The following is a 26,157-nucleotide window of genomic DNA, read 5'->3' on the forward strand; positions in this document are numbered from 1 at the left end:
CCTCCCAAGTGCTGGGATTACAGGTGTGCACCATTATACCCAGCTTCAAAAATTTTAAAAACACTACTATCCAGGAGTGTTCGAGTAGTGTCAAATGATCAATGACTGGGACTATTTCATAAGCAGGAGCGAGTAAGCGCTGGCCGCTGTTCTCCTGGTAGGGAGTTTAAGGTGTCCCTCAGTTAAAGTATTACGAGCAGCTTCAGTCCAATAAATTACTGTCCCCCATTGGGCCTGTGTGTTGGTTATTCTAAAGAGGAAGATTGGAAGGCAGTAACATCAAATCCTGGAAATCCACAGGAGCCTTCATGAAGATATCCTTTCCGACTCTCCAAACACCCACTCACAAGTGGTCTCAAAAACACCCAGTACCTTTACTTAGCTTTACCTCCTTCACAATATGCTCAATATGAGCAATTTGACTCCCAAGCCTAGGTCAGGCCTGAGTGTTTCTTGTGAGCCACGGTTTTAGGCATAGGAATTGTTATGGAGGGGGAGCCCCCCTACCTGCAGGGAGCTGTGACCCTAGAAGTCTGTGGAAGGAGAGGGATTTAAGGAGTTCTGGGCAGGTAGGCCTAAAGATCTAGGCCTGGCACCATCACTGTCCAGGAAGGGCCCAGGTCCTATGCTCTGTGCATGGGAGCAATTTGATCTTGGCAGACTTCATCCAAGAGTTCTGTGTGGACCAGACTAGGGGTTGGGGGGAAGGCAACGGCTGGTTGGAGAGAAACCAGGCCCTTCCACTGAAAAGGGTGTTTGGAACATAGCATCGAAGTGGGCTCGGCTTTCCAGCTGCACACGGTGAGCCAGTGGGGAGGTGAGGCCACGGACAAAATGGATCCGAACCAGCCCTGACTGCCCCCCAGATACCAGCCATCCATAGGAGTCCAGGTTTGGGCTGAAACGTACCTGTGAAGAGAACAGGAAACCAACAAGAGCCTCAGAGGCTGTGTCTTAGGATAACCCCTACTGTGTGAGCTTTAAAAACAGGTCACCACACCCCAGTACCCAGAAGGCAGAGGCAGATATATACCTATATCTCTGTGAGTTTAAGGCCAACTTTATCTACAAAGTGAGCTCCAGGATAGCCAGGGCTACATAGAGAGACCCTGTCTCAAAAACACCCCAAAACCAACCAACCAAATAGATAAAAACAAGTCACTGTCAGGAGGACTGGAGCATGAGAGCCTGTCAATGAATGAGCTCTATGACCCAGGACCCAGGAGAGCTTGTCAAGGCTGCTTCTCCTCCAGCCATCTCTGCTGACTTTTAGTCGCTCATTCCACTGGTCACAGGCTGATGGAGGGTGGGAAAGCTGCAAGACAAGGCTCTCACCTTGTGAATAGCTTCAAGTTGCAGCCTGTCCAGGCAAAGCTGAGAATGTCCCTCTCCTTCCTGCATGCGCAGCATGGGTTCTCTACGGAGCAGGTTGTGGAAGGAACTCTGGGGAACAGAAGTGGAATTCCTTAGGACTTCTGCTGTCTAAGGTTTCTCTTTTCTAATAACACACTGATTTGTAACCACAACTTACCAGATCTGTATCTTGAAAGAGCAAGTAGTGGTGATTGATGGTCTCAGTGTAAGTTCTCGCTTTGGGAGGATTAGGGGTCTCAGGGGAGGTCGAGGAGTCTTGGTCTTCGGGGCTGTCCTGGTATGCTATCAGATCTGCTTTATATATAGGCTAGGAGAAGACCGCAAGATTAGCATCTTACATTTTTATTTTTTATCTACAACTGCGTGCATTCACACATGCTGTGGGGTATACAGGGAGGTCAAAGAACAACTCTTGGGAGTCCATTTTCTCTTCTATCCAGTGGTCCCAGGGACTGAACTCAGCACACAGGCTTAGCAGCCAGTGTATATATATATATATACACTGAGCCATCTCTCTAGTCTAAGATTAGATTTATTTTGTTTTTCAAGGCAGAGTTTCTCTGTATAGCCCTGGCTGTTCTTGAACTAGCTTTGTAGACCAGGCTGGCCTCTGCGTTCTGAGTGATAATATTATAAGCGTGCACCACCACCTGCAATTAGATTTTAAAATACTGAACATAAAAGCAGAAAGTAAACTGGCTTACTATGACAAAGTCTCAAAAGTAGTAAGACTAAAAATACACTTGGGGTCAGCCCATGGTGGCGCACGCCTTTAACCCCAGCACTCAAGAGGCAGAGGCAGGTGGATCTCTGTGAATTTGAGGCCAGCCTGGTCTAGAAAGCGAGTTCCAGGCTAGGGCTGTCACAGAGAAATCCTGTCTTGAAAAAACAAAAGAAAAAAACAAAGCAAAACCCCCGGGCTAGCACAGTGGCTGTGGGTAAAGGCTCTGGCTGCTAACCCTGGTACCTTGAGTTTAAGGAGAGAGAGAGAGAGAACTGACTCTCAAAAGTTGCTCTCTGGCCACACATGAACCGTGGCATGCACACCACCTCCCCCCCACACACAAAATAAATATAATGATAGTAACAATCCTTAAAAAAACATGTTCGTTCCAATAGGGTAGAGAAGATTATACCTAACTCCTTGCCACAGCAAGGACAGTATCAGAGCTTGGAGACCAAGCACTAGTTTGCATCCCACCAAGAGTAGACAAGGCAAGTAGAGTGTGACCTAATGGATGGATGTCCCCATACTTACAAATCTCCTTTCTGCAGGTTTCTTGACATTGATTGGGTTTGACGCCATGTCAGGTAAGATGGCTGCGATGAGCTCCCCAGATATGTCTCCTGCAGCTACTGTCCCCAGCCAGTCTGACCCTGAAAGACTCTAATAGGAAGAGGCCTGTTCATTTCACCCATCCATCCACCCATTCACTCCTGTGATGGTGACTTACAGTCTGAGGTCGAGGAGAGACACAAAGAAACAACTCATGTCTCTAACAATAGTTATCATACACTGTTCCTCCTTCTGCCCTGAATCACTGTCTGCCCCTGACTACCACAGTGAGCACACGGGCATCTCCTGCATACTGAAGCTCAGGGAAGGAGAGGCTCACCCAGACGGTGCCTTTCCGTGGAGCAGTAAAGTAGGCCTTAAAACCAAGGTAACCAGCATCGATGTAATGAATTCCACAGAGCCCGTAACTACGAGAGAGAGAGAAAATAAACCATGCTTCTTCTAAGACTAAGTTCTTTTCCTACAGAATTCAAAATAACCCAGAACAAACCCAACCCTCCTTCCCCAGCGTGTGCCCCAACCCTTAGGGCCTGTCCCCACAACTCAGATCTTCATCTTGCCGTACGAGGCATAGCAGTTGTCCTGAGCCACCGTGACACCATTGTAGGGAAGCAGCCAGGAAAGCTCTGTACTCAAGAAGCGCTTGATGCAGTTTATTGGCTCATAAGGTCGTCGAAGATCCCAGAATTTGATTTTCCGGTCACTCCCCGCAGAAACCAGGAAATGACTGCAAAGATGGCAGTTCAAATCAGAGCAGTGTGGAAGAGTCAGCCTGCTGCAGTCTTCCCACCATAGACTCTTTTTAAATTAAATTTGTTTACGCTTATTTTACATACCAACCAGTTTCCCCTCCCTCCTCTGCTCCTGGACCCTCCCCCCATCCACTCCTCAGAAGGGTAAGGCCTCCCATGGGAATCAACAAAGCATGGCATATCACCACCACCCCCCACACACCACCCCCCACCCCCCGCATCAAGGGTGAGCGAGGCATCCCACCATAGGGAATAGGTTCCAAAAAGCCAGCTCATATACCAGGGACAGATCCTGGTCACACTGATAGGGACCCCACAAACAGACCAAGGTACACAACTGTCACCCACATGCAGGCAGCCTAGCATGGGTCCCTAGCCCTCTTATTCTGTACCTGTTAGCTTTGCACCACTGAATTGTACGAACAGCCTGGTCATGGGCTAGGAAACACTGGAAGGGGTACAGCTTTAAGGAGCCATCAGAGAGACGTATCCGTTGGAGGGGTGAATTAGTGGGAAGATTCCAGAAAACCACCATGCCTAAGGTAGAGACAGACTATGTAGGCACTGAAGCAGTGGTTCTCAACCTGTGGGTCATGACCCCTGTGACAAACCTCTATCTCCAAAAATATTTGCATTAGGATTCACAACTGTAGAAAAATGACAGCTATGAAGTAGCAATAAAGTAACTATGGCTGGGGTCAGCACGACCTGAGGAGCTGTTCAAGGGCTGCGGCATCAGGAAGGCTTTTGGTTCTGGGTTCTCATTTCTTTCTCTGGGACCCCAGACTCTGTCTCCTCCTCTCAAATCCAAACTACAGTGAAAGAGTAGGGATGATGATGACCAGATGAGTCCCCTGCCAAGCTCAACCCAACATGACACCAGCTAAATGTGACAGCTGAGTCCTGGGCCTGCACCTCAAGTTTCAGTTTGAGTGTATCTGATGGCTGCTAAATAAAAGATTTTTTTATTTAATTATGCATATGTGTATTTGTCTGTGTGTGGGTATGTGCCTGTGTGAGTGTATAGATGCCAGAAGAAAGCTTTGGATCTCCTAGAGCAGGATTTACAGGTGGCTGTGATGTGGGTGCAAGAAATGAATTCAAGTCCTCTGCAAGAGCAGCACATGCTCTTAACTGCTGAGTCATCTTCTGGGCCTCAAAGTAAGTTTTAAAATAGTGCGTATCTGCTGCCAGCACGTGCTCATAACCTCCGCATTCGGGCTGAGGCAGGATGATCTGCCCAGGACACACCATGAAAGCCGGTTTCACCAAACTAAAAGCCCTTTAAAGAGCAGTTGGCAAACGACAACCAACAACCTGACAGACAGCGTTGCCTTTTGTGTTTGGTACTTGGGACTGAACTTGTCTCATGCATGCCAGGCAGGTGCTGCACCTCATGGGACTGGAGTTCTACCCCCGTCACTCTATAGCATGCCGCCTAGGTTGGCCCCAAGCTCCAGCATCCTTCTGTCTCTGTCTCCAATGGGTTGGGACAGTAGTTATCAGCCACAATGCTTGGCTTAGGCTGCCTGTTTGGCACGTTATACTGAAACACCGTCACACCTATTCATTTATGCAATGTCTAGAGTTGATTACATACCCAAAAAGCAGAATTTAGCACCAACAATGGCAAATTAGCTCATAAAACCTAAAATCACTACTGTTTGGTTCATTACAAAAAATTTCTGGGGCTGGAGAGATGGCTCAGAGGTTAAGAGCACTGACTGTTCTTCCTAGAGGTCCTGAGTTCAATTCCCAGCAACCACATGGTGGCTCACAACCATCTGTAATGAGATCTGGTGCCCTCTTCTGGCCTACAGGGACACATGTAGGCAGAATACTGTATACATAATAAATAAATCTTAAAAAAAAAAAAAAAAATTTCTGGTTCTGCTCTACAAAATGCAGGGAAAAGACAACAAATGCACATTCAGAAAACGACTTGAGACAAGGCTGGCAGAGGAGAGGGACTCAGAAGTGTGACTCAGATAAAATAAAAGATAAAGAGCATTACAACCCTTATATACCTAACTGAGGGAGGGCAGCACTTATGAACCGTTTTCAAAGAACGAAACAAATACGGTGATTTGAGGGTAAACAATGAAAACAACCCAGCGAAGGAGGCAGGAGCCTGGGCTGAGACCTGGGAGACAGTCAATGGTCACTCCAGCTACAGCACCTTGTCTCACACATGCAAGGACTGCCTTCAATCTCGGGCCGGGGAGGGCGGGAGAAGGGTAACAACAGTAGTAAAGCAGGAGACACGGATCCTGACAATGGAAACACCACCCAAGAGGGCTGGAGAGATGGCTCAGTGGTTAAGAGCACAGACTGCTCTTCCAAAGGTCCCGAGTTCAATTCCCAGCAACCACATGGTGGCTTACAACCATCTGTAATGAGGTCTGGTGCCCTCTTCTGGCCTGCAGGGACACATGCAGACAGGATACTGTATACATAATCAATAAATTTTTTAAAAAAAGAAAGAAAACACCACCCAAGAAAAACAGACACAAGTGTGATGTAGGTGGGAAGTTAAAAAAAGCACTAACTTCCTTACCTTCCTGGCAGAAAAGTCTACTGACCTGTGTTACTTTAAAATAAATAAAACAGGGCTGGAGAGATGGCTCAGCAGCAAGGCCACCTGCTGCCAAACCCTATAGCCTGAGTTTGATTCTGGGACCTACCTACATGGCTGAAAAAGAGAACCAACTTCCATAAGGTGGCCTCTAACCTCAAATTAATGAATAAATGTAGAAACTATGTAATTAACCTTTAAATTGCACTTATTGGAAGAACTGAGGGATTGTACCCAGGACCTAATGAATATTAGGCAAGCACTTGCTAATCTTTCTATTTTTAATTTTGAGATAGGGTCTAAAATGCCTGGGCAGTACTTGAACTTGATCCTCCTACCTCAGGCTCTGAAGTAGCTGATTATAGCCCTGTACCACCAAGCCCACCAAACACTGGGTACCCTTGCACTGGAATTAAGTCAGCTATGAGCTGCCTGTGGATGCTGGGAATCGAACTCAGGTCCTGTGGAAGAGCAGTCAGTGTTCTTAACTGAGCCAGCCCCTACACCTTTAAATTAAACAGCTTATATAGTGTGATCTTGTTTCAATAAAGTTGTCTTTCTTTAAACTCCCTTGATAAACTCCTGTATTATCAGAGAATTTTTCTCTTTTCTACTTTATAGTGGAAACATTTATGTAAAGTACATTCATTTCCAGCACACAATTCCATGAGATTGACAGTTACTAGCACCAGTGACAAGAACCCAAATATTTCCATCAATGTCAAAATTCCTTATGACTCTTGGTACGTCTTTTGAGTGAGAAAAGTGACTATCTACATATCATACTAGTGATCAGCAGGCATTGTGAGTAGTTATTCTGAGCTGTATCCATGTTATATGTCAGAAGACAACATTTTTTAAATTGCTAAGTAGTTTATTATATGTATATCAGTTTTGTTCATCCACCTAATTTTTTTTAATTACATTAATTCCTTTTTTATGTGTGTACCATGGAATGTGTGTGGAAGGACATCTTGCAGGAGTCAGTCCTCTCCTGTGACTGTGTGGGTCCTGGGGATCGAACTCAGGCTGTCAGCCTTGGCAGCAAGCACCTTTACATTCTGGACTATTGATTCAGCTGTTCAGCTATTTTTAAAAATCTTGTAATTAAAAAAACTTTTTTTTTTTTTGGTTTTTTCGAGACGGGGTTTCTCTGTGTAGCTTTGTGCCTCTCCTGGAACTCACTTGGTAGCCCAGGCTAGACTCGAACTCACAGAGATCCGCTTGGCTCTGCCTCCCGAGTGCTGGGATTAAAGGCGTGCACCACCACCGCCCGGCTAAAAAACCATTTTTTTAAATATGTGTGTCACGTGTTCCTTGATAGGTCAGAAGATGTCTGATGCTATCCTGGAGCTGGAGTTACAGATGAGCTGCTTGGTGCTGGGAACTGAAGATGGGTCCTCTGGAGAGGAGCAAGTCCTCTTAACAACGGAGCCATCTCTCCAGACCCCCTCATTTGTTTTATTAATTTAAAAACCATTGTATTTGCTTATTTTATGTGGTGTGGAGGTCAGAACAACCTCTGGGAACTGCCTCTCTCCTTCCACGTGTGGGTCTCAGGGATCAAACTCAGGTCACCAGGCTTGAGGGCAGGCATCTTCAGTGACGAGCCAACTAGCCAGCACCTCCACTTAACTCTGAACTGACATTATTTTAACAGTTACAGAGGACTACATTAAATTATGTTCACATCTTTCCTTTCTTTTCTTTGAGATGAGGCCAAAATATCCCAGGCTGGCCTCAAATAGTTTTTTGTTTGTTTGTTTGTTTTGAGACAGGGTTTCTCTGCGCAGCCCTGGCTGTCTTGGAGCTCGCTCTGTAGACCAGGCTGGCCTCAAACTCACAGAGATCTGTCTGCCTCTGCTTCTTAAGTGCTAGGATTAAAGGTATGGGCCACCACCGCCTGGCTCAAATAGTTATTTTCAAGACTGACCTCAAACTTCTGCAGTCAAATGCTCCCCCAACCCTGAACTTCCGATCATCCTGCCTCCATCTCCAAGTGTTAAGATTACAGGCACATAGTGCTGGGGACTGAACTCAAGGGCTTTGGACACACAGAGTAAGCATTCTACCAACTGAACTGCATCCCATCCCCCCACTCTTAATAATTTTTTTAGTGGAAAAATTATAGTGACATTTCTTCTTTGTGTATTCTTTTTTACAATGTTTGAATTTTTATGAAGATGTGTTATTCTCCCCCCGCCCCACCCCCCAGACAGGGTTTCTCTGTGTAGCTTTGCGCCTTTCCTGGAACTCACTCTGTAGTCCAGGCTGGCCTCAGAGATCCACCTGCCTCTGTCTCCCGAGTGCTGGGATTAAAGGTGTGCACCACCATCGCCTGGCTAAGATTTGTTTTATTTTATGCATGTGAGTATTTTGCTTGCGTGTTTGTCTGTACACCATGTGCGTGTCTAGTGCCCAGAGACCAGAGGAGGGCTTTGGATCCCCTGGAACTGGAGTTACAGACAGTTGAGAGCTGTCAGGTGGGTGCTGGGAACCAAATCCAGGTCCTCGCTCTGCAAGAGCAGCAAATGCATGTAACTGCTGAGCCATCTCTCCAGCTCTGCTTGAATATCTTCAACTATAATATAATATTATGCTTAACTAAAGGAGGATATAATCCAAACCCAAGCACATATAAAAGGCTTCAAGAGCAACAACAGGTCTTGATTTTTACCATTATAGTATCCTGCAGCCAGGTGGTGGTGGGGCCTGGTAGGCATCCAAGCCAGGCTAAGGCACTGACCACACTCAGAGGGGTCTGAAGCTTGCACAGACCCCACCTGAAGGGTTGCCAAACACTGAACCTGTAAGGACAGAAGAGATAAGATTAGGATTAGGGGTTCTTACTGTGTGAAATAAAACTCTCATCAGTTTTAAGATTTATGTGTCTAAGTGATGTGTGTGTGTGTGTGTGTGTGTGTGTGTGTGTGTAGAAGCATGTGTACCACATAACTGTCAGGTCCCATGGAATTCAGAAGATTCGGGGTCAGATCTTATGGAACCAGAGTTTTGGATGGTTGTGAGCCACCATGCAGGTGCTAGGATTCAAACCTAGGTCCTCTGCAAGAGGAGAAATTGTCTCAAGCCCCCTAAATCAGTTCTTCTTTTTTATTTTATTTTATTTTATTTTATTTTTTGTTTTGTTTTTTGAGACAGGGTTTCTCTGTGTAGCCCTCGCTGTCCTGGAACTCACTCTGTAGACCAGGTTTGTCTCAAACTCCCAGAGATCCACCTGCCTCTACCTCCGGAGTGCTGGGATTAAAGGTGTGTGCCACCACCACCCAGCCAGATCAGTTCTTAATCCAGACAAGGGATGCTTTTCAGAAGTGAAAGACTCACTGTGGAATCTGTAAAGTAAGGCTCTAGGCAGATGAAGCCTCCACTAAGAGAACAGGTTCCTCACTCACCTTGTAGATGGCAGGCTTCATAGCATCTGTGTGAGAAGAAAGACAAACAGCTGACGCTCTGGACCCCCAGGCCTGAGCTCCTCCTCAGGCCTTGCTGTGCGAGCAGGAGCTCTTGCCTGGGCAATGCCTTCCTTCACTCGATCTCACCACCAATGTCTGACCTCTCACCTGCCCCACCGTCTTCTCCAAGACTAGCTTTCTGTCTCTGGGAACTGCTAACTCCTCCACACAGTCTCCTCTCCTTTCTGTCTCTAGATCTGCTCATGTGCTTGGGACTTGTCACTATCCACTTGCTCTCTCCTTACTGACTTGTTCCTCCATTTCTATGTAAACGTGCTCTACTGTCTCCTCTAGAAGGGTTAATTAACACGGGAAGTCAGGTGTAGTAGTGCAGACCTGCAATCCCAGCAGTGTAAGTGGAAGGAGGAGGAAGAGAGGTTCAATTATCCTCAGCTACACGGTAAGTTCAAGGTCAGCCTGGGCCACAAGAGAGAGACGCTGCTTCCAAAAACAAACTAAAAGAACCACACAAAACCTCCCTTTGGCCCACGGTCACCGACCACCAGCCTCATTTATTTGCCTCCCTTTATATCCAAATCTTTTTTTTTTTTTTTTTTTTTTTCCAAGACAGGGTTTCTCTGTGTAGCTTTGGTGCCTGTCCTGGATCTCGATTTGTAGACCAGGCCGGCCTCGAATTCACAGAGATCCGCCTGCCTCTGCCTCCCAGTGCTGGGATTAAAGGCGTGCGCCACCACCGCCCGGCTATATCCAAATCTTTTAGTTTTTTCTTTATGTTTTTTCAGACAGGTCTCTCTATAGAGCCCTACCTGTCCTAGAACTCACTCTTTAGACCAGGCTGGCCTTGAACTCACAAAGATCTACCTGCCTGCCTCCCAAGATCCCTGTTATCTATCTCCAAAGTTTCTAAAGAAAGTATCTGTGAGGCTTGACCAATCTTTAAGCTTCATGCAGCTAAGAATAGCTAAAAATGTGGCTCAACACAAAATTGTAACTCTACTTAACACATTACCAAACTTTCCATTTCTTGGCAATTCAGCTGTGGAAATGAACTCTGTAGATGACATCATTCCACAATATTAAATGTCTGATTCCTTATTTCCGCCTCAACCTACTCCTCTATCAGACTACCAAACACAGGACATCCTAGGGCTTACCCCCAGATTCCCTGAAATACTCAATACCATTGGGGGAAAACAAGCTCTGTCTTTCCGACTCTTCCTAAAAGATACTGTCTAAACATAGGGGAGGGGGAGGGGCCGAGACCAGCACCAGGGAAAGAAGGAGGCTAGAGAAGGTGAGTCCCACTTGTCAGCCTCAACCCTTGGCAACTCTTTACACTGTCAATTTATGAGGGCACAGAATATGAAGAGGGGGCGGTGACTGGTAAAATGCTGAGGGGGCAGTTAGTCTGGAAAGAGTTTAAGCTCAAGAATGAACAACTGAAGTCACAGTATCGTCACAAAAGCCTGCCTGATTATGCTTTTATGCTTGAGACTGTATCTCGGTCCTGGGAGGCAGGCAGGCCTCAGAGCTCCCCACCACTGCATCTGTACCACTTGCCTGGAGGCTGCTGAGCCAGGAGGGCCTCAGGATGCGGCAGACTGAACAGCAGCACCTTCCCATCAGAGCAGGCCAGGGCCAAGAGACCCAGGCGAGGCAGGAGAGGAGCCTGGAGGGTGAGAGCAGATCTGCGCTGAGGTCTGCTGCTTTCCGGTGCCTCTCAGAACTCCTGAGGCATGGGATGCTGGGAAACCCCACCCACCACACTCTAACCTTCCTTCCTCCGACCCTAAGAAGGCCCAGAGCTAGCCCACAGTCCACTAGAAGTACCTTCCGAGGAGTTTCTGGATGTTCCCATGCCCCACTGGGGCAGAACTTGAGGTCCCAGATACAGCCACTGTCACAAGCAATCCCATAGACAAAGTGGGCCCTGTTGCCAGGACTGGAGAGAGAAACACGGGAGACAGTAGGTAGGAAGAGCCCAGGACTGACGAGCTCCATTACTTCCCTGTCTTGTCTCAGCCCAATGCAAGCCCTTGCCCAGCCTGTCTCTCCCTCACCCACCTGCCTGTGGCAGTGTCCCAGCCCCACCTCACCAGCTTTCTTGCTGCAATGTCCCAAGGCCCCAGAGCTGCAGCAGCCCAGGGCCTGAATGAAGCTGGCTCAGTGGGTGTGTCTCATTCATGTCTGGGCTGGAGAAAAGGGCCACATACTGTGAGGCCGCTGACCCTTCGGGCACTGGGCACCAGTCCAGAGCCCAGAGCGGTCCTCCTGTGAAGAAGGACACATCCCAGCGCTCTGGATGTGCTGTGATCGAGCTAAATCTAGAGAAAGGTCAGAGAGCAACAGAGATATTAGGAAACGTAAGGACAAGATGGAGGGTCTCACTGGAACAGGTATGAAAATCAGTCTATGGTTGACGCAGGCCTCTGCCACGACACGACTCACATCTCCCTCCCTTCCCTCTCAGAAATGAACTCCAGCTCATCTTCAAGGATGAGAGGCTGTTTGTTCATGCTCAATGCATGTCATCTTGTGAACTGGTCTGCACAAGTCTCCCAAACTTCTCTTAGCCCGGCTTGCAGAGAAAGCTGGACACTGTCCATTAGTGAGGACTAGCCTGCTACAGCAGACTCTCTCCTCAGAACCACCCAGGACCGGCCCTCAGGGGAGGGCAGGGCCAATCTGCTAACCCTTGCAACAATCGTTCTTCCTTGTTCTCTCTTTGACAATCAGAGAAGAGGGCCGAGTGGGTCTTTTACCTGTTGATCCTGTAGATTGTGCCATCCTCAGGAATCCCTTCACGGTGTACCGAGAACAGGGGAGACTTCTCCTCCTGGGGCAGGTAGGGAGCTGCTTCACTGTGGGAAGCAAAAACATCAGCTTGACCCCGGAAGAGCTTCGCCACACAGAATTCCCACTGTACACTTAATTCTTTGTCACTTGTCTGTCCTCTCCTTCAAGGCTTCTTTGGTAGTTAACATTGTCAACTTGACAGGACCTAGAATCACCCATTAGGCAAGCTTGTGGGCACACTTTGAAGAGTTACCTAGATAGGATGGCCTCTGGGTAAGTTTGTGAGCAAATTTCATTTTGTTTTGTTTTTTTGGTTTTTCAAGACAGGGTTTCTCTGTGTAGCTTTGGAGCCTGTCCTGGAACTCGCTCTGTAGACCAGGCTGGCCTCAAACTCACAGAGATCCACCTGTCTCTGCCTCCCGAGTGCTGGGATTAAAGGCGTAAGCCACCACCGCCACCACCGCCAGGTGAGCAATTTTTTTTATTCGGTTAACTGAAATGGGACAATTCACCCTAGATGCCCATGGGCTTGGGTCCTGGACTACATAAATAGAAGCCGGCTGAGCACCAGCACCCACTGATCTCGCCTCCCCAGCTGCAGATGAAGAACAAGCAGTTGCCTCAGGGTTCTGCCAGGACTTCCCACCATGACGCACCGGCTCCTTCGACTGTGAGCCAAAATAAATGCTTTCTCCTTTAAGTTGCTTTTGCCAGAGGATTCCATCACGGCAATAGAAAAGTAAATCAGCTTCAGAGATGTCAGTTCCACTTACAGTTCGGATAACAACTGCCACTTCCAGGCTACTGGAATCCATTCAGCAAACTCCCAGAACGAATGCTGCTGTTCTCGGCTAGAAACAGAAGAGCATCAATGGAAAGGAGAGAACTCTATAACAGCACTGTCTAAGCCCGTTTTCTGTGAGGGTGGGAGTGACCAGCACTTGAAACATGGTCAAGAATTGCAGAGAGATCTTGCCCTTAACAGCGCCCCTCAGTAATGAGCTAATGAGCATCACCACCACCACCACCACCGCACTCCACACATAAGCAAGGGTCCCCTCTCTGGGTGGTCCTTAGACTCCTCCTTCTCCCCCGCCTGCCCTCAGCCCTTACTCACAGGTCCTTGGTGAGGTGCAGGCACTTCCAAACAGGAGCCATGATATAATTGGGCAACCCATTGGGAGCCATGCCCCGGCAGTGTGGTTTCTGCTTCTGAGGATCAAAGTGAAGAAAAGATAAACATCTAGGTTGGAGAAAGTCCCAGAAGATAGCTTTCTTTCTCAGTTTTTAACTTTCCTTGGTTTTTACATATCCTCCCAACTGCCCTATCAGCATCTCAACAGACTTGTGGTGCAATGACTCTATCCATCAAAGCATTCTGTTCGCCTTTCTCCAGTCTCCATGATATTTGGTTCGGAGGACTGTCACACACTTCCTGAAACTCCTGCCCTGGGGGACACATCCAGCACTCCTTTAGTGACTCGCACCCCCCACCACCACCACCACAGGTCAAGGAGGGCATTCTTTAGATACACAGTCCTGGAATCTCACTCATACTCCAGGGATGACTATCACCTTCAAGCCCAATTCGAAAGCTTACAGCATTATAAACTTGGCTCAGTCACAACTTTTCTACAAGCTGTAGGTCTACAGAGCCGTAGTAAGGACTCAGACAAAAAGAAAAATCAGAACTCAACTAAATAAAGAAATAAAGAAATAGGGGCTAGAGAGATGGCTCAGCAGTTAAAAGCATTGGCTGCTCTTCTAGAGGAACCAGGTTCAATTCCTAGAAACCACATGGAACTCATAACTGCCTGTAACTCCAGTTTCAGGGGATCTGACACCTTCACAGAGACAAAAAATGAAAGCACATGAAATAAAAATAAGTAAATTATTAAAAAAAAAGAAGAAGAAAGAAAGAAAGAAAGAAAGAAAGAAAGAAAGAAAAGTTAAGTATGGTGGCTCACGCCTCTAACCCCGGCATTTAGGGGAGGAAAGAGACCCAATCTAAAAAAATAAAATAAAATAAAATACAGTGGAGAATGATAGAGGGAGACACTCAAGGTCTACCTCTAACCTCCACCATAGCACACATCGCCACACGCATGTACATACACATATGGGTAAGTACACACGCATACACATGCATACACACACACACACACACACACACACACACACACACACACACACACACATGTGTACCTACCCAACAAAGCTCCTGTCTATGCTGGCTGTGGCGGTGCACACCTGTAAAGCTAGTGCTAACACAACTGTGGCGGGAGGGTCAGGTTTGAGACCAGTTGGAACTACTCAGAGTTAAAGTCCAGCCTGAAGCACAGTAAGAACATGTCCAAAAATAGTCAAAGTTTTAGGGCTGGCAAGATGGCTGAGCAGGCTGAGCTTGTTGCCAAGTCTGATGACCTCAGTTGGATCCCTGGGCCACACAATGGTGGAAAGAACGGACTCCCGAGTCTACTGACCTCCACACTCACTCCAGCACTCAAGTACCCAGACACTATTTGGATGACAGTCTTAATATATATATTATATACATACAGACATATATACACTTTTTAATATTTTGGATTTGCTGCATTTTTATATTCAAAAACTAAAACTGATCTCAAAGAATCACTTGATTACTGAGGGTCTCAGTGCTCCCGTAACTGCACACTCAAGGCACACACTGGAGACCAGATAACTAGACTGTGGGTTCATGGCCACAGGCACCTCCCACTCCACCAATCAGAAGTCCCTGACACCTACTGGCAGGATGCCCACAGCTGGCTCTCCCTGGTGGGCTCTCACCTCTGCTTTCCTCATTGGCTGACTGGACTCTCAACCTTTCATCTGCACAAATGAAAGCTGACTTCTGAGTGTCAACTGAAGCTTGTCCTACTTCCTACCCACGTTCTGTTTTGACTTAAAGAGATTCTGCAGGTTTAGCTGAAATGTTAAAAACAGTCAGGCCTGGTGGCCCAGTGATAATCCTAAATGCTCACGAGGCTGAGGCAGAAGGATTGTGAGCTCAAGGCCCGCCTGGCTACAGAGTGAGGTTAGGGCCATCCTAGAAACTTTGTGAAACCGTGTCTCAAACTTTAAAATAGAAAAGTGAAAGATGGAAAAAAAAAAAAAGAGCTGGGTATGTAGGTCAGCAAGAGCACTTCCTAACATGCATGAGGACTCAGGTTTAATCCTCAGTACCACAAGAAAAGAAAAAAGGTCCAGACATGAGTGGTAATGCTGCACAATAGTATAGATTTCTTTTTTTGGTATAGTAGAGCCACAGAATTGCACATTTTTAAACAGTAAGCTTGTGTTATATGTATTCACAACAGTCCAAACCAAACAAACCAGCACGTGTCGGCGCCGACCAGTTAAGTCCTGTCATCCTCTACTGACCTCCTATGGACACTACTCCCCAGACGCTGTTCTCCGCTGCAGTCACCCTCTGGGGACACAGCACCCTGGAGACCTGCACCTGCCCTTCAAGGCCCAGCTCAGAAGCCACCCCTCTGTAAAATGTGAGCAGTTAGTCCCCTCCACCAATCCAAGTCATTCTGTAGCACTGAGTGGAGGCAGGATCCTTGTCCAGACGTGTGTTTTCTAGTAGAAAACACTCTGGAGTGAGCCATTTATTCACGGTGTTCCTCCCCTATAACCTCCCCAAAACATCACATTTCTGAAGTTTTCCCTTTTCTGGTACTAGTTTTGGCTATGAGAGGTCAAAGAAATCCTTCTCGGTACTCGAGTGCTTCCTAAAATTCCCATCTTCCCACCCTTTCTCGTCAACTCAAGTTACCCCTGCAGCGGGTCCTCGCGGGGTGCTTCGGGGTGCAACAGGCTCAGGATCAGAGGAGTTCTCACTCGGGGCCTCACTTTCCTCCTCATCTTCACCCTCGACCTGAAGAACAAAGTCTTCATCCCGAGTGCTCCCATCTTCGTCACCCTGAGAGGCTGCTTGCCGCGTCTTCTTCGGCTTGGTAGGGCTGCTCACCTTGGGACTCTTAGGACCGGACAGCGGAGCAGGCAGGGCTGTTGAGAGCTCTTCAGCCAGTTCCTGGAGGTACAGAAGTGCCCTGTAGGACAGGGTGGAGTCAGAGCCATGCTCGCAAGCACTGAACGGAGCCCACATGTCCAGACTTATTATTTTACTATCTCAGCAATGCTGTGAAGCAGATGCCAGTTTCCCCTTCCCTCCAACAGATACAGAAACAGAAGTCCAGGAGAATTAAGTGATCTGGCATAGGCAAGGCAGCTACCAAGGATCTGAGTCCCGGCTTTCTATCTCTAGGCCAATGCACTCTTACTCTAGCACATAGAACATAAAGGGCAAGGGGAGAAGGGGAGGCACAGAAACATTGAAATATATTGAGTGGTAAAAGCAATGAAGACCTGGGGGAAGTCTGTGAAAAATGTGATGGAGAGCCAGGTGTGGTGGCGCACGCCTGCAATCCCAGCACTCGGGAGGCTGAGGTGGGAGGATCGCAAGTTCGAGGCCAACCTGGGTTAGGCAGCGACACCCTGTCTCAAAACAAAAACAAAACAAACAAAAAATGTGATGGAGTATGAGGTACAGAAAGAAATCACTTAGATACAAAAGTTAGCAACACATACCCACAAAAGTGGCTTTAAGAGCTAAAGGGTTGCCCCACCCAGCACCCAGGCACCACCCCTACTTACCTGATACCTCACCAGTCTTCCCATCTCTCCAACATCTGCCCCACCTTCCCCCCTCTACCACCACCCCTCCACCAGGCTGTGCCCCACAATCCTTACACTTGCGCAGCCCTTCGGCGGGGTCGTTCCCCAGAAGGGGTCTCAAAGTCCTCAGGGGGCCTCTTTGGATGTGGAGACTCTGGCTGATCTAGGCCTTTGGACAACTTCAGAAGTAGCAGGTCTCCCTTGGACTTTTGACTTCGTTTCTTAGGCATAGGGGTGGACAGAGGGTTGGCCTGATCTAAGAGACCAGGAACCAGAGGGGTGGATGGAGGTTTACGTTGCTGAGGCCTTTTAGGGCCTCTTGGTGTCCTACCACCTCTCTTCCCGGAAGGCTTTGAGGCCCTAGGGTTTGAGATCTTGGACATCTCTGAAGAAAGATCTGTAGAGAAGAATATGGTCTATGAGATGGGATCAGAGCTCAAGGTTCTTCGGGGTACAGTATACGGTATGCTCTCTCTTTCATCTCAAGCTAAGCATGGAGAGACAAGAAGAGCAAGGGCAAAGCACACACCTTGCTGCTCCGACCTGGCGAGGCTTTCCTGCTCTGGAGGAAGCCTCCTCTTGTCAGAAGAATCCTCAAAGCCAGGCAAAGGGGTAGGCAGTGACATCTCGATGGAGGCCTCCACACTGGAGGTTTCTGAGGAGGCCTTGACATCCAGCTGGTTCAGTTCTTCTTGTCCAGGAGAGTCTACCACAATCATGTTCCCCACGGGGTCGGCCTCCCCCAGGGCAACATAGCCGACCCCGCAGGTATCCATCAGCACCCCCCAAAATGGCTGCCCTGCATACAGAGATACAGCAATGAGTGGGACACAGAAGCCATTTGTAGAGGCTCAGAGCTCTCTTTTCCCTTTCATCCCACAACCAGAAACCCAAGCATCCTGACCGATCGATCATTCATTCAAGTAACTACTGGGGTGGTAGCATGGCTTAGTAGGTTAAGATGCTTGCTGCCAAGTCTGGTGACTTGAGTTCAATCCCCCTGATCCACATAGCATGCTGTAAGGAGAAAACCAACTTGTACAAATTGTACTCCGCCACCCCACAACACACTATTCTGTCAAGAACTAGTAAATGATAAGACAAACAAGGAGCAGGACATAGTAGTGCACACCTGTAATCCCAGCTCCTGGGAAGCTGAGGCAGGAGAGATGCTGTGATTTTGAGACTAGCCTGGGCTACACACAAGCCCCTGTTTCAGAAAAGAAAACAAAAAAACAACAAAAAAAGACAGGCAAGATGCTACCTTCTTGAGATTTACATTCTCATGAAGCACAGTAAATAAGTAAACAGACAATAAGCTACTGTTTAGTAACTGCTTACTACATACCAAACATAATACTAAATGCTTTATGAATATTACTTAAACCTTATATATCATCATAAGGATATGGACGTGAATATACAATTAACTTAATTCTTACTAAAAAACAGTAAGACGAATCATATTCAGATCCCCCACCACAAGGGAAACGGAGACAAAATTGTGCGCCTCTAAGGAAGAATTGTAACTTCCTAAAAAACAGACTAAACAACAGCTGCCAAGCAGGTGTGATGGTGCCGTGGCAAAGCCCTAGTTACTATGGAAACGGAAGCAAAAGGATAATTTGAGCCCAGGAATTTGGGGCCAGCTTGGGGGTATAATACAGCAAGACTCTTACTATTACATTTACAGAGTTGCCGGATACTATAAAACTTAGGCCAAGCTAAAGTAGGATACCCAGAGGCAACATCCAGTTCTGTGTTTTGGTAAAGGAGCAGATTCCCTAGAGAATAAGAGCTGCACTGAACTAAGTAGGATAGCACATTTTGAAATCTTACCACTTGGGAGGTGGAGACAGGAGTTCAAAGCTAGCCTGGACTACATGAGATCAGGGAGGGAGGGAGGGAGGGAGGGAGGGAGGGAGGAAGGGAGGGAGGGAGGGAGGGAGGGAGGAAGGGAGGGAGGGAGGGAGGGAGGGAAGAAGGGAGGGAGGAAGGAGGAAGGGAGAGAGGGAGGGAGGGAGGGAGGGAGGGAGGGAGGGAGGAAGGAAGGGAGGGAAGAAGGGAGGGAGGAAGGAGGAAGGGAGAGAGGGAGGGAGGGAGGGAGGGAGGGAGGGAGGGAGGATGGAAACAAGAGTACGAGTTTTCGAGAACCTAGCCATCAATGTTACATTTGAATTGGGGAGAGGGGTGCCTATTGGCTACAATACAATTAAAACCATCCTATCACATTAAGAGAACTTTCTCATATCAAAAATGGACTAAAGTATCCCACATCTTTATGAACCCAGAAAAATCAGATCTATAACCACGACGAAGAGCACTGGCAGAAATAAAACACTGACCACAAACCAAAAATTTGAGCAAATACAACTCTGTAAGGGTCAAGATTTTGGTCAGGACAACCTGTTTGCCTTTGACAAGGGGCAGAAATAGTTCAACTCCCAGGAGGGAACCCTCCATAGGTTGAGACCTAACTAAAAGATAAAGAATTCACCAGGCTCAATGGAAAAGTGTGCTCATATAAATTCTAAAAGAAATACACCTCTCTTCCTGTAAGTAGCTCTAGTTCTATTAAAATGGCAGCAGTAAACCTCTACCCCACTAAGTGGTGAGGCTAAATGCAACCCCATATGCTAAAGATACTGTGTATGGTACCACTGCTCTTTGGGAAAGAGAGGACCTGTATCCCATTCAAAACCAGTAACAAGCAAAAAAGGATCCAATGTGGGACCTATGCTCAGACAGGACAGGAAGAAAAAAAAAAGTTGAAAAGTACCTTCCAAAGAACTACTCCAGAAAACAGAAGAAAAGTTTCAGCAAACACAAAAACTACCGGATCTAGGAAACAAGAGAAAACAATGGCAAGACGGTTTGAGTAAACTGGCAGCCACAGGGAAAGGAACCGAGCGAAAACATACATTCTCAGAAATTAGATCCGCAGGAAGAAAACCAGCAAAGTCAAACTATGCCGCTAAACAGTGAGATGAAGGGGCAAGTTTGCGAGAAGCCACAGACTGCAAGGAGGAAAAGAGCTGGTGACAGCAAATGACACAGATGGAGAAGCGGGGCTGCAGGCTCACAACTCAGGGCTCTGCTGCTGTTTTTAGAGACAGGGTTTCACTGCGCTGCCCAGGCTGGCTTTGACCTGGCAGAAATGTGCCCGCCTCTGCTGGAATTAAAAGTGTGCTCCACCATCCTGGTTAAAGTACTTTATGGTTTAAAAAAGAAGGCAAGTGTGGTGGTACACACTTGTAATCCCAGGGAGGTGATGTGAAGAGATCAGGAGTTCAAGACTAGCCTGCGAAACATGAGAGATCTTGACTCACAAATAACGAAGAAATGAGAATAGAAAAAAACAAAACTTCAAAAACTTAGTAGAAGAGGTTTGGGGGTGTTGGCACATGTCTTTAATCTCTGTGAGTTCAAGGCCAGCTTGGTCTACATCAGCTGGCCTAGAACATAGTTAAGACCCTGTTTTAAACAAAACAAAAAAATGTAATAGAAGAGAGGGAGGAGTGGTGGTTGGCGCCTGTAATCCCAGCAGTAGAAGGTAGCAGAGGCAAGAGGATGGAGACTTCCAGACCAGCAGGGATACAGGAAGACCCTGTCTCCTCTCACACTCTCCCCCCTCCAAATACTGAAATAAGGAAGACCTCAATTTATAGATCAAGAAGGCTTGGGGGGGGGGCATCGCTGGAGAGATGGCTCAGCAGTTAGGAGCCTTGCTGCTCCTGCAGAGGACCTGGATTTGGTTCCCAGCACCCACATGGTGGCTCATAATCAACCAGAACTACAGTGGTGCAAAGACATACATGCAGGCAAAACACCCATATACATAAAATAAATAAATAAATAAATAAATAAATGGCTTATTTGGAAAAGAAAAATAAAGAATTTTTTTCTAGTTTTTTTCGAGACAGGGTTTCTCTGTGTAGTGTTAGTGCCTGGATCTTGCTCTGTAGACCAGGCTGGCCTCGAACTCACAGAGATCTGTCTGCCTCTGCCTCCCAAGTGCTGGGATTAAAGGTGCACGCTACTGCCACCTGGCTTTCTAATTTCAAATTTTAAAGGTTTCAGTTGGCCACGACGGTAAATACTTGTAATCTCAGCCCTTGGGAGTTGAAGCTAAAGGATCTGGAGTTCAAAGCCAACTCAGAATAAAAAACTGTCTAAAATAAGGGCCTTGCAAAATAAACAACAACAACAAAACAATATTCTGACTGTAGTGAAGACAAAAATCTATCTTCTTTGAAAGTTTGTAAGATCCTGCCTATCTGGCTTACTACAGTATTCAAATTTGATTCATGGTAAATATATTAGCTCATAACTTTTTCCACTGAGTGACTCAACACACACACACAATCCTTTTGAAGACTCACTTCTAGTGAAAGGCAGTGGCAGTGAGTGATTTAATTTTTGTTTGTTTTTGTTTTTCCAGACAGGGTTTCTCTGTGAGGCCCTGACTGTCTGGAACTAGCTCTATTGACCAGGCTGGTCTTGAACTCACAGATATCCACCTGCCTTTGTCTCCAGAGTGCTGGAACTAAAGGCGTGCGCCACCAATGCCAGCTGAGTGGTGTCATTTCTACTTAGGAGTTTACGATACAAATTTTGGACAGACAGTAAAGGAAGAAATGTTCAGTAAATTCTAATTAGAGTTTTACGTCTCAAACTGTTTGATTCCCTTGCTGCTTCAGGCTGCTAACCTGACTACTTGGGCAAAAGAAAAAACAATTAGATAACACTATATCATAAACATGGGCTCACTTCACACACACTAGTTTAACACTGTTCCCCAAAGTATTCCTATCATGCAACTGGTGACATATCAGATAATTTTACTGGTACAAAAATGAACATTTTCATTTGGCTGGATTTTTATTTTAACTTGCACAGAAGCCTGCAACTCACATTTTCAGTTTATACTGCTAGAGACGAAGGAGTACAAACTTGAAGAGTAGAACTTAAAACTATTAAGAAAATGGCACTACAGTTGATAACGGTAAAAGGTAACGTGAGCGAAAGATTAATTTATGTAACAATATGCCCCCAAGGGCAAACATATCTATCCTAAACCTCTCCAGTAAAGTGAATTACCTCCTGTGGGGGTGAAGTAGCCATCTCTGTCTCGCCCAGCCGACGGCCAACTTGCCGCGGAATAAAAAGACCAGACAAGGAAACATAACTGGCCCTTGGCTGCGCCAATGGGGTTGCAGCGCGCGGGGCACAACCCCCGGGGTTAGAGCCACTTGGTGGAAAAGGCTGGGACACACAATAAGAGGGGACTGAGCACAACGAGGAGGACAGACGGCGATCGGTCTAGACATCACCACCTGCCATTCCCCAATCCCGGCCGTGGGGGCAGCTTTCTCCACTAGCCTGTGCAGCAGGCGAGCCCTGATTTCCCTAAGCCTCAGGACAACAGCAGGTTCACCGAGTCCACGGGGAGCCACGCAAACAGCGCGGAAGCCTGGACCCCGGTTCCTGCGTTGCACGCACCGCGTGGGGGAAGAGGGTAAGACAGGCTGGCAGAGATGGGGGATGCTCAGTGGCCACAGTGGGGACTGAGGCGAGAGCGCGACGGCTTTCTGGAGACGCGCCAAGGCTGGGAGGCGCGCTGCCTTGCGCGGGGGTAAGGGCGGAATCGGGAGTCGGTTCCCAGGGCCTTAGCGCTACGGCGAAAGAAGGGGAGGAGTAATTCTGGGTCCCCCGCACACCCCGTTGCGGTACACACTCACCCGCGCCAAAGTCCTTCCGGAAGTCCAAGTTCGAAGATGGCGCCGCCTGTCGGGTCGCGGTTTTATGACGACACCTCGAGCGGCTCTTCCTCGCCCCGCCCCCGGCACAAGGTACACGCCAGCTTGGTCGGGAGTGCGTTCCCCGCCGAGTTTTCTATTAAACTCCGTGTTCCATAATGCAGCGCGGCGCGGCGCGGATCGGCGCGGAGCCCTCCGACGCCCGCGAGCTGGAGCTCGGCTTCCGCGGCCCTGGGACACTGCAGGGCCTGCTGGGAATTTCAGCAACCGGAAGGGGAGGTCGGCGCCTGCGCGGCACCGAGGCTTCCCCAGCGGCCTGGCTTTAAAGCTTGGAGGATGCGGTTGTCGCGCTTTGCTGGTCGCCGAACCTTCCGGCCTGCCATGCCACCCAGGCTGCGGGGGGCCTTGTTGTGGCGAACAGAGCCAGGCCACACTGATTCCTAACTGCAACCCCGAGCTTCGACGGCCTAGGAGACAAACCCTCGCCGCCGACCGCCAAGAGGATCTACTGAATGAGCAAAAGACGGGAAGAAAATAACAAGGAGGGCTTGGAAAGAGGCCAAGGGAAGGAAGAACCGGGGGGCGGGGGCGGGGGCGGGGGCGGGTTAGGCTCGCCTGGGTGGGTACGCTGCGCTTCTAAAAGAGATCGTCAGCCCTACTGCCAGGCCTCGCGCCACCCCGTCTCGGGGAGGTGGCCTGTGATGGAGCAAACAAGTGCAGCCAGTTTTCCTGAGCCATTTCAAACCGTATATATATTTTACAGGGCTGCCCAGAACCAGGAGGAGGGTGAATAAAAATGGACAGGAAAGGGTGGAACAAACCAGCCTTTCCTTTTCCAAATAGTCTTGTCCATTAATTCCGTTGGTTAAACATTTAGGGAAAGTGTAGAAGTCGGGCATAAAGGTGCACACTTATAATCCCAGCATTTGGGAAGTGGAAGTAAGAGGATCAGCAGTTCAAGGTCAACCCGGACTACTTGGAAGTTGGAAGCAGCCTGGACTATATGAGACGTCTGAGAAAAAAAATGAAAAAGAAATAAGGGAAAAGCGGGGTGTGTCGTTCTCTCCAGTAGTCCTTAAGTACTCAAGGCTGAAGCAGGAAGATCTCTTGAGTCCAGGACTTAAGGCCCTACTTGGGTAACCCAGACTCTTTAAAAAGAAAAAAAGTATGAGATTTAGCCAAAACCTATGGGAGGAAAGGAAGGGGAAAACCAGTTCTCTCATATCCCTTATGTCCAAAGACAGCATTTTGAATGGATGTCTTCCTCTTTGGGTATTGGCTCCTCAACATTGTACAGATTTACTTCTGTAATGAACAAAATATCTTAAAATCTTCCTGTCCCTGATTAAGTTCCCTTTGATGATTTTTTTTTTTTTTTTTGAGACAGGGTTTCTCTGTGTAGCTTTGCGCCTTTTCCTGGATCTTGCTCTGTAGACCAGGCTGGCCTCGAACTCACAAAGATCCACCTGCCTCTGCCTCCCGAGTGCTGGGATTAAAGGCATGCACCACCACCGCCCGGCTGATTTTTATCATAAAATTCATGACTTTATTTTTGAAAAAGATTCCCTGTAGCCCAAAGTTCAAGATACAATGTGTAGTTGGTTGTTTGGGTTTTTTTGGTGCCCACCACCTTGCTCCCAAATAAATCACACACGGAGGCCTAGTCTTTCTAATGAATGCTTTTAAGTTATCCTGTTTACCTTTTGCTCCTGGGCTTTTACCTTTCTCTTCTGTATATCTTACTTTCACTCTTACTCCATGGGTGGCTGGCCCCTGATTTCCTCCTCTCTTTGTTTTCTTGCTCCTTCTTCTCCTCCCAGATTTCTCCCCCTATTTATTCTCTCCACCTGCCAGCCCTGCCTATCCTTTCTCCTGCCTAGCTATTGGCCATTCAGCTCTTTTTTAGACCAATCAGGTGTTTTAGGCAGGTAAAGTAACACAGCTTCACAGAGTTAAACAAATGCAACATAAAAGAATGCAACACATCTTTGCATCATTAAAACGAATGCTCCACAGTATAAGCAAATGTAATATATCTTAAAATAATATTCCAAAACACGAAGGGCATCAAGGGAAGACTATTTTCAAACTTCACTAACCTCGTGGGCAATTAATTCATTTCTCAATGTTGATACAATACATTTTATGTATTTATGCTCAAATTCCTTTCTTTCTCAATTCCATCCCTTACCCTAGGAGCTAATCACTGACCTACTTCAGCCTCCTAAGTGCTCTCATTACAAGCACAAACTCCATGCCCAGTTTGTCTTTTATTTGTTTGTTTGTTTTGTTTTGTTTTTTTTCGAGGCAGGGTTTCTCTGTGTAGCTTTGCGCCTTTCCTGGAACTCACTCGGTAGCCCACGCTGGCCTCAAACTCACAGAGATCTGCCTGCCTCTGCCTCCCGAGTGCTGGGATTAAAAGCGTGCACCACCACTGCCTGGCCCTCGTCCCTGATTTCTTAACAGTTACCTTTCTAAGCATGAGGCTGACCCTGTTGATTTGCTTAAATTTAATGACTGAGTGGTACATTCGATCTAAAAAGCCCACAAGCTCATAATGACCTAAAAATAAGAAGACACCAACAAGTATCGTAGTCCAAAGCCTGGAGTCCTAGCCCTGAGAAGGCCAAGATAGGTTTAAGGATATCCTGGGTTATGTGACAAGACCCTGTGTGAAAAACAAAGATGAGAAAGCACAAGGGAACAGCCTTCCCAGTGTGAGTTTAGACAAAGAAACTGCTGTGAGGTTCTTACTCCCAACCCCTCTCTGTTTTGAGTAGGCTCTGGCTCTCTTGCTATGTAGTAGTCTATGCTGTCCACAACTTCATGATCTACTACCTCAGCCTTCCCTGGGCTGGATTACAGGCCGTGCCATCACAGCCTTTAAAATGATTGTCATTACTAAATACTAAATATGGAAGGAGTGAGAGTTAGAAAAAGTACTTTTATATTCCAGTGAAATTCACACAACCATTAATTGGATAAAACCACTAAATGAAAGGTTCAAGGGAACCTTAAAAATGTCAGGCCACACTCACCACTAAAACGAAACTCACAGGTCGTTGTTTGCTTCCTGATAGAAAACAATATGAAGCACCCCGACCCATTTAGGTATTGCTGCCAAAAGGGTGAATAGGGAATTGCAGGCCTTCGAGAAATGGGTGAAGTGACACTACTTTTTAAAAAAAAAGAGGTCATTCTGAAAGAAACATTTTTTTTTTTTTTCCAATATGCCTGTCCTGGATCTCGCTCTGTAGCCCAGGCTAGCCTCGAACTCACAGAGGTCCACCTGGCTCTGCCTCCCGAGTGCTGGTACTAAAGGCTTTCGCTACCAACCCCTGGCTGAACTTCTGTATTTTTTTTTTTTTTTTTTTTTTTTTTGGTTTTTCGAGACAGGGTTTCTCTGTGTAGCTTTGCGCCTTTCCTGGTACTCACTTGGTAGCCCAGGCTGGCCTCGAACTCACAG

At 47.3% G+C, this 26,157-nt stretch overlaps 1 protein-coding gene across 11 annotated transcripts; it reads right to left on the bottom strand.

Annotated features, from left to right (window-relative positions):
- Nucleotides 1-350: 350 nt before the first annotated feature.
- On the bottom strand, nt 351-23,203 carry Gtf3c2 (general transcription factor IIIC subunit 2). 11 transcript variants are annotated; one of them, XM_052746122.1, is made up of 21 exons: nt 22,674-23,203; nt 19,712-19,773; nt 17,462-17,731; nt 17,008-17,329; nt 16,624-16,752; nt 16,031-16,307; nt 13,343-13,437; nt 12,999-13,076; nt 12,192-12,290; nt 11,526-11,753; nt 11,260-11,371; nt 10,990-11,098; nt 9,409-9,434; nt 8,676-8,805; nt 3,816-3,960; nt 3,237-3,398; nt 2,991-3,078; nt 2,633-2,761; nt 1,532-1,681; nt 1,336-1,443; nt 351-909 (listed from the first exon to the last, which is right to left on the bottom strand). In XM_052746122.1, exons 3-21 carry the CDS (start codon nt 17,706-17,708, stop codon nt 691-693), a joined length of 2,853 nt encoding a protein of 950 aa, XP_052602082.1. In that variant the 5' UTR covers nt 17,709-17,731; nt 19,712-19,773; nt 22,674-23,203; the 3' UTR covers nt 351-690. The 11 variants fall into 11 exon arrangements, with proteins under 11 accessions (XP_052602082.1, XP_052602079.1, XP_052602081.1 ...); XM_052746119.1 differs by having other exon boundaries at nt 17,462-18,142; XM_052746121.1 differs by having other exon boundaries at nt 22,033-23,203.
- Between the last annotated feature and the right edge of the window lie 2,954 nt (nt 23,204-26,157).

Source organism: Peromyscus californicus, unplaced genomic scaffold, assembly GCF_007827085.1.
Source record: "Peromyscus californicus insignis strain IS unplaced genomic scaffold, ASM782708v3 Scaffold_1__1_contigs__length_55948999, whole genome shotgun sequence".
NCBI lineage: Eukaryota > Metazoa > Chordata > Mammalia > Rodentia > Cricetidae > Peromyscus > Peromyscus californicus.

What these genes read in the sequence shown, in the direction of transcription:
- Gtf3c2 (XM_052746125.1), bottom strand. Translation starts at nt 17,708, where the DNA reads ATGGATACCTGCGGGGTCGGCTATGTTGCCCTGGGGGAGGCCGACCCC. An exon ending in TGGCAGTTGTTATCCGAACT is followed by an intron (nt 12,291 to 12,998) that starts GTAAGTGGAACT and finishes TGCTTCCCACAG; the next exon opens with TGAAGCAGCTCCCTACCTGC. An exon ending in CAGTGGTGCAAAGCTAACAG is followed by an intron (nt 3,399 to 3,815) that starts GTACAGAATAAG and finishes CCATCTTTGCAG; the next exon opens with TCATTTCCTGGTTTCTGCGG.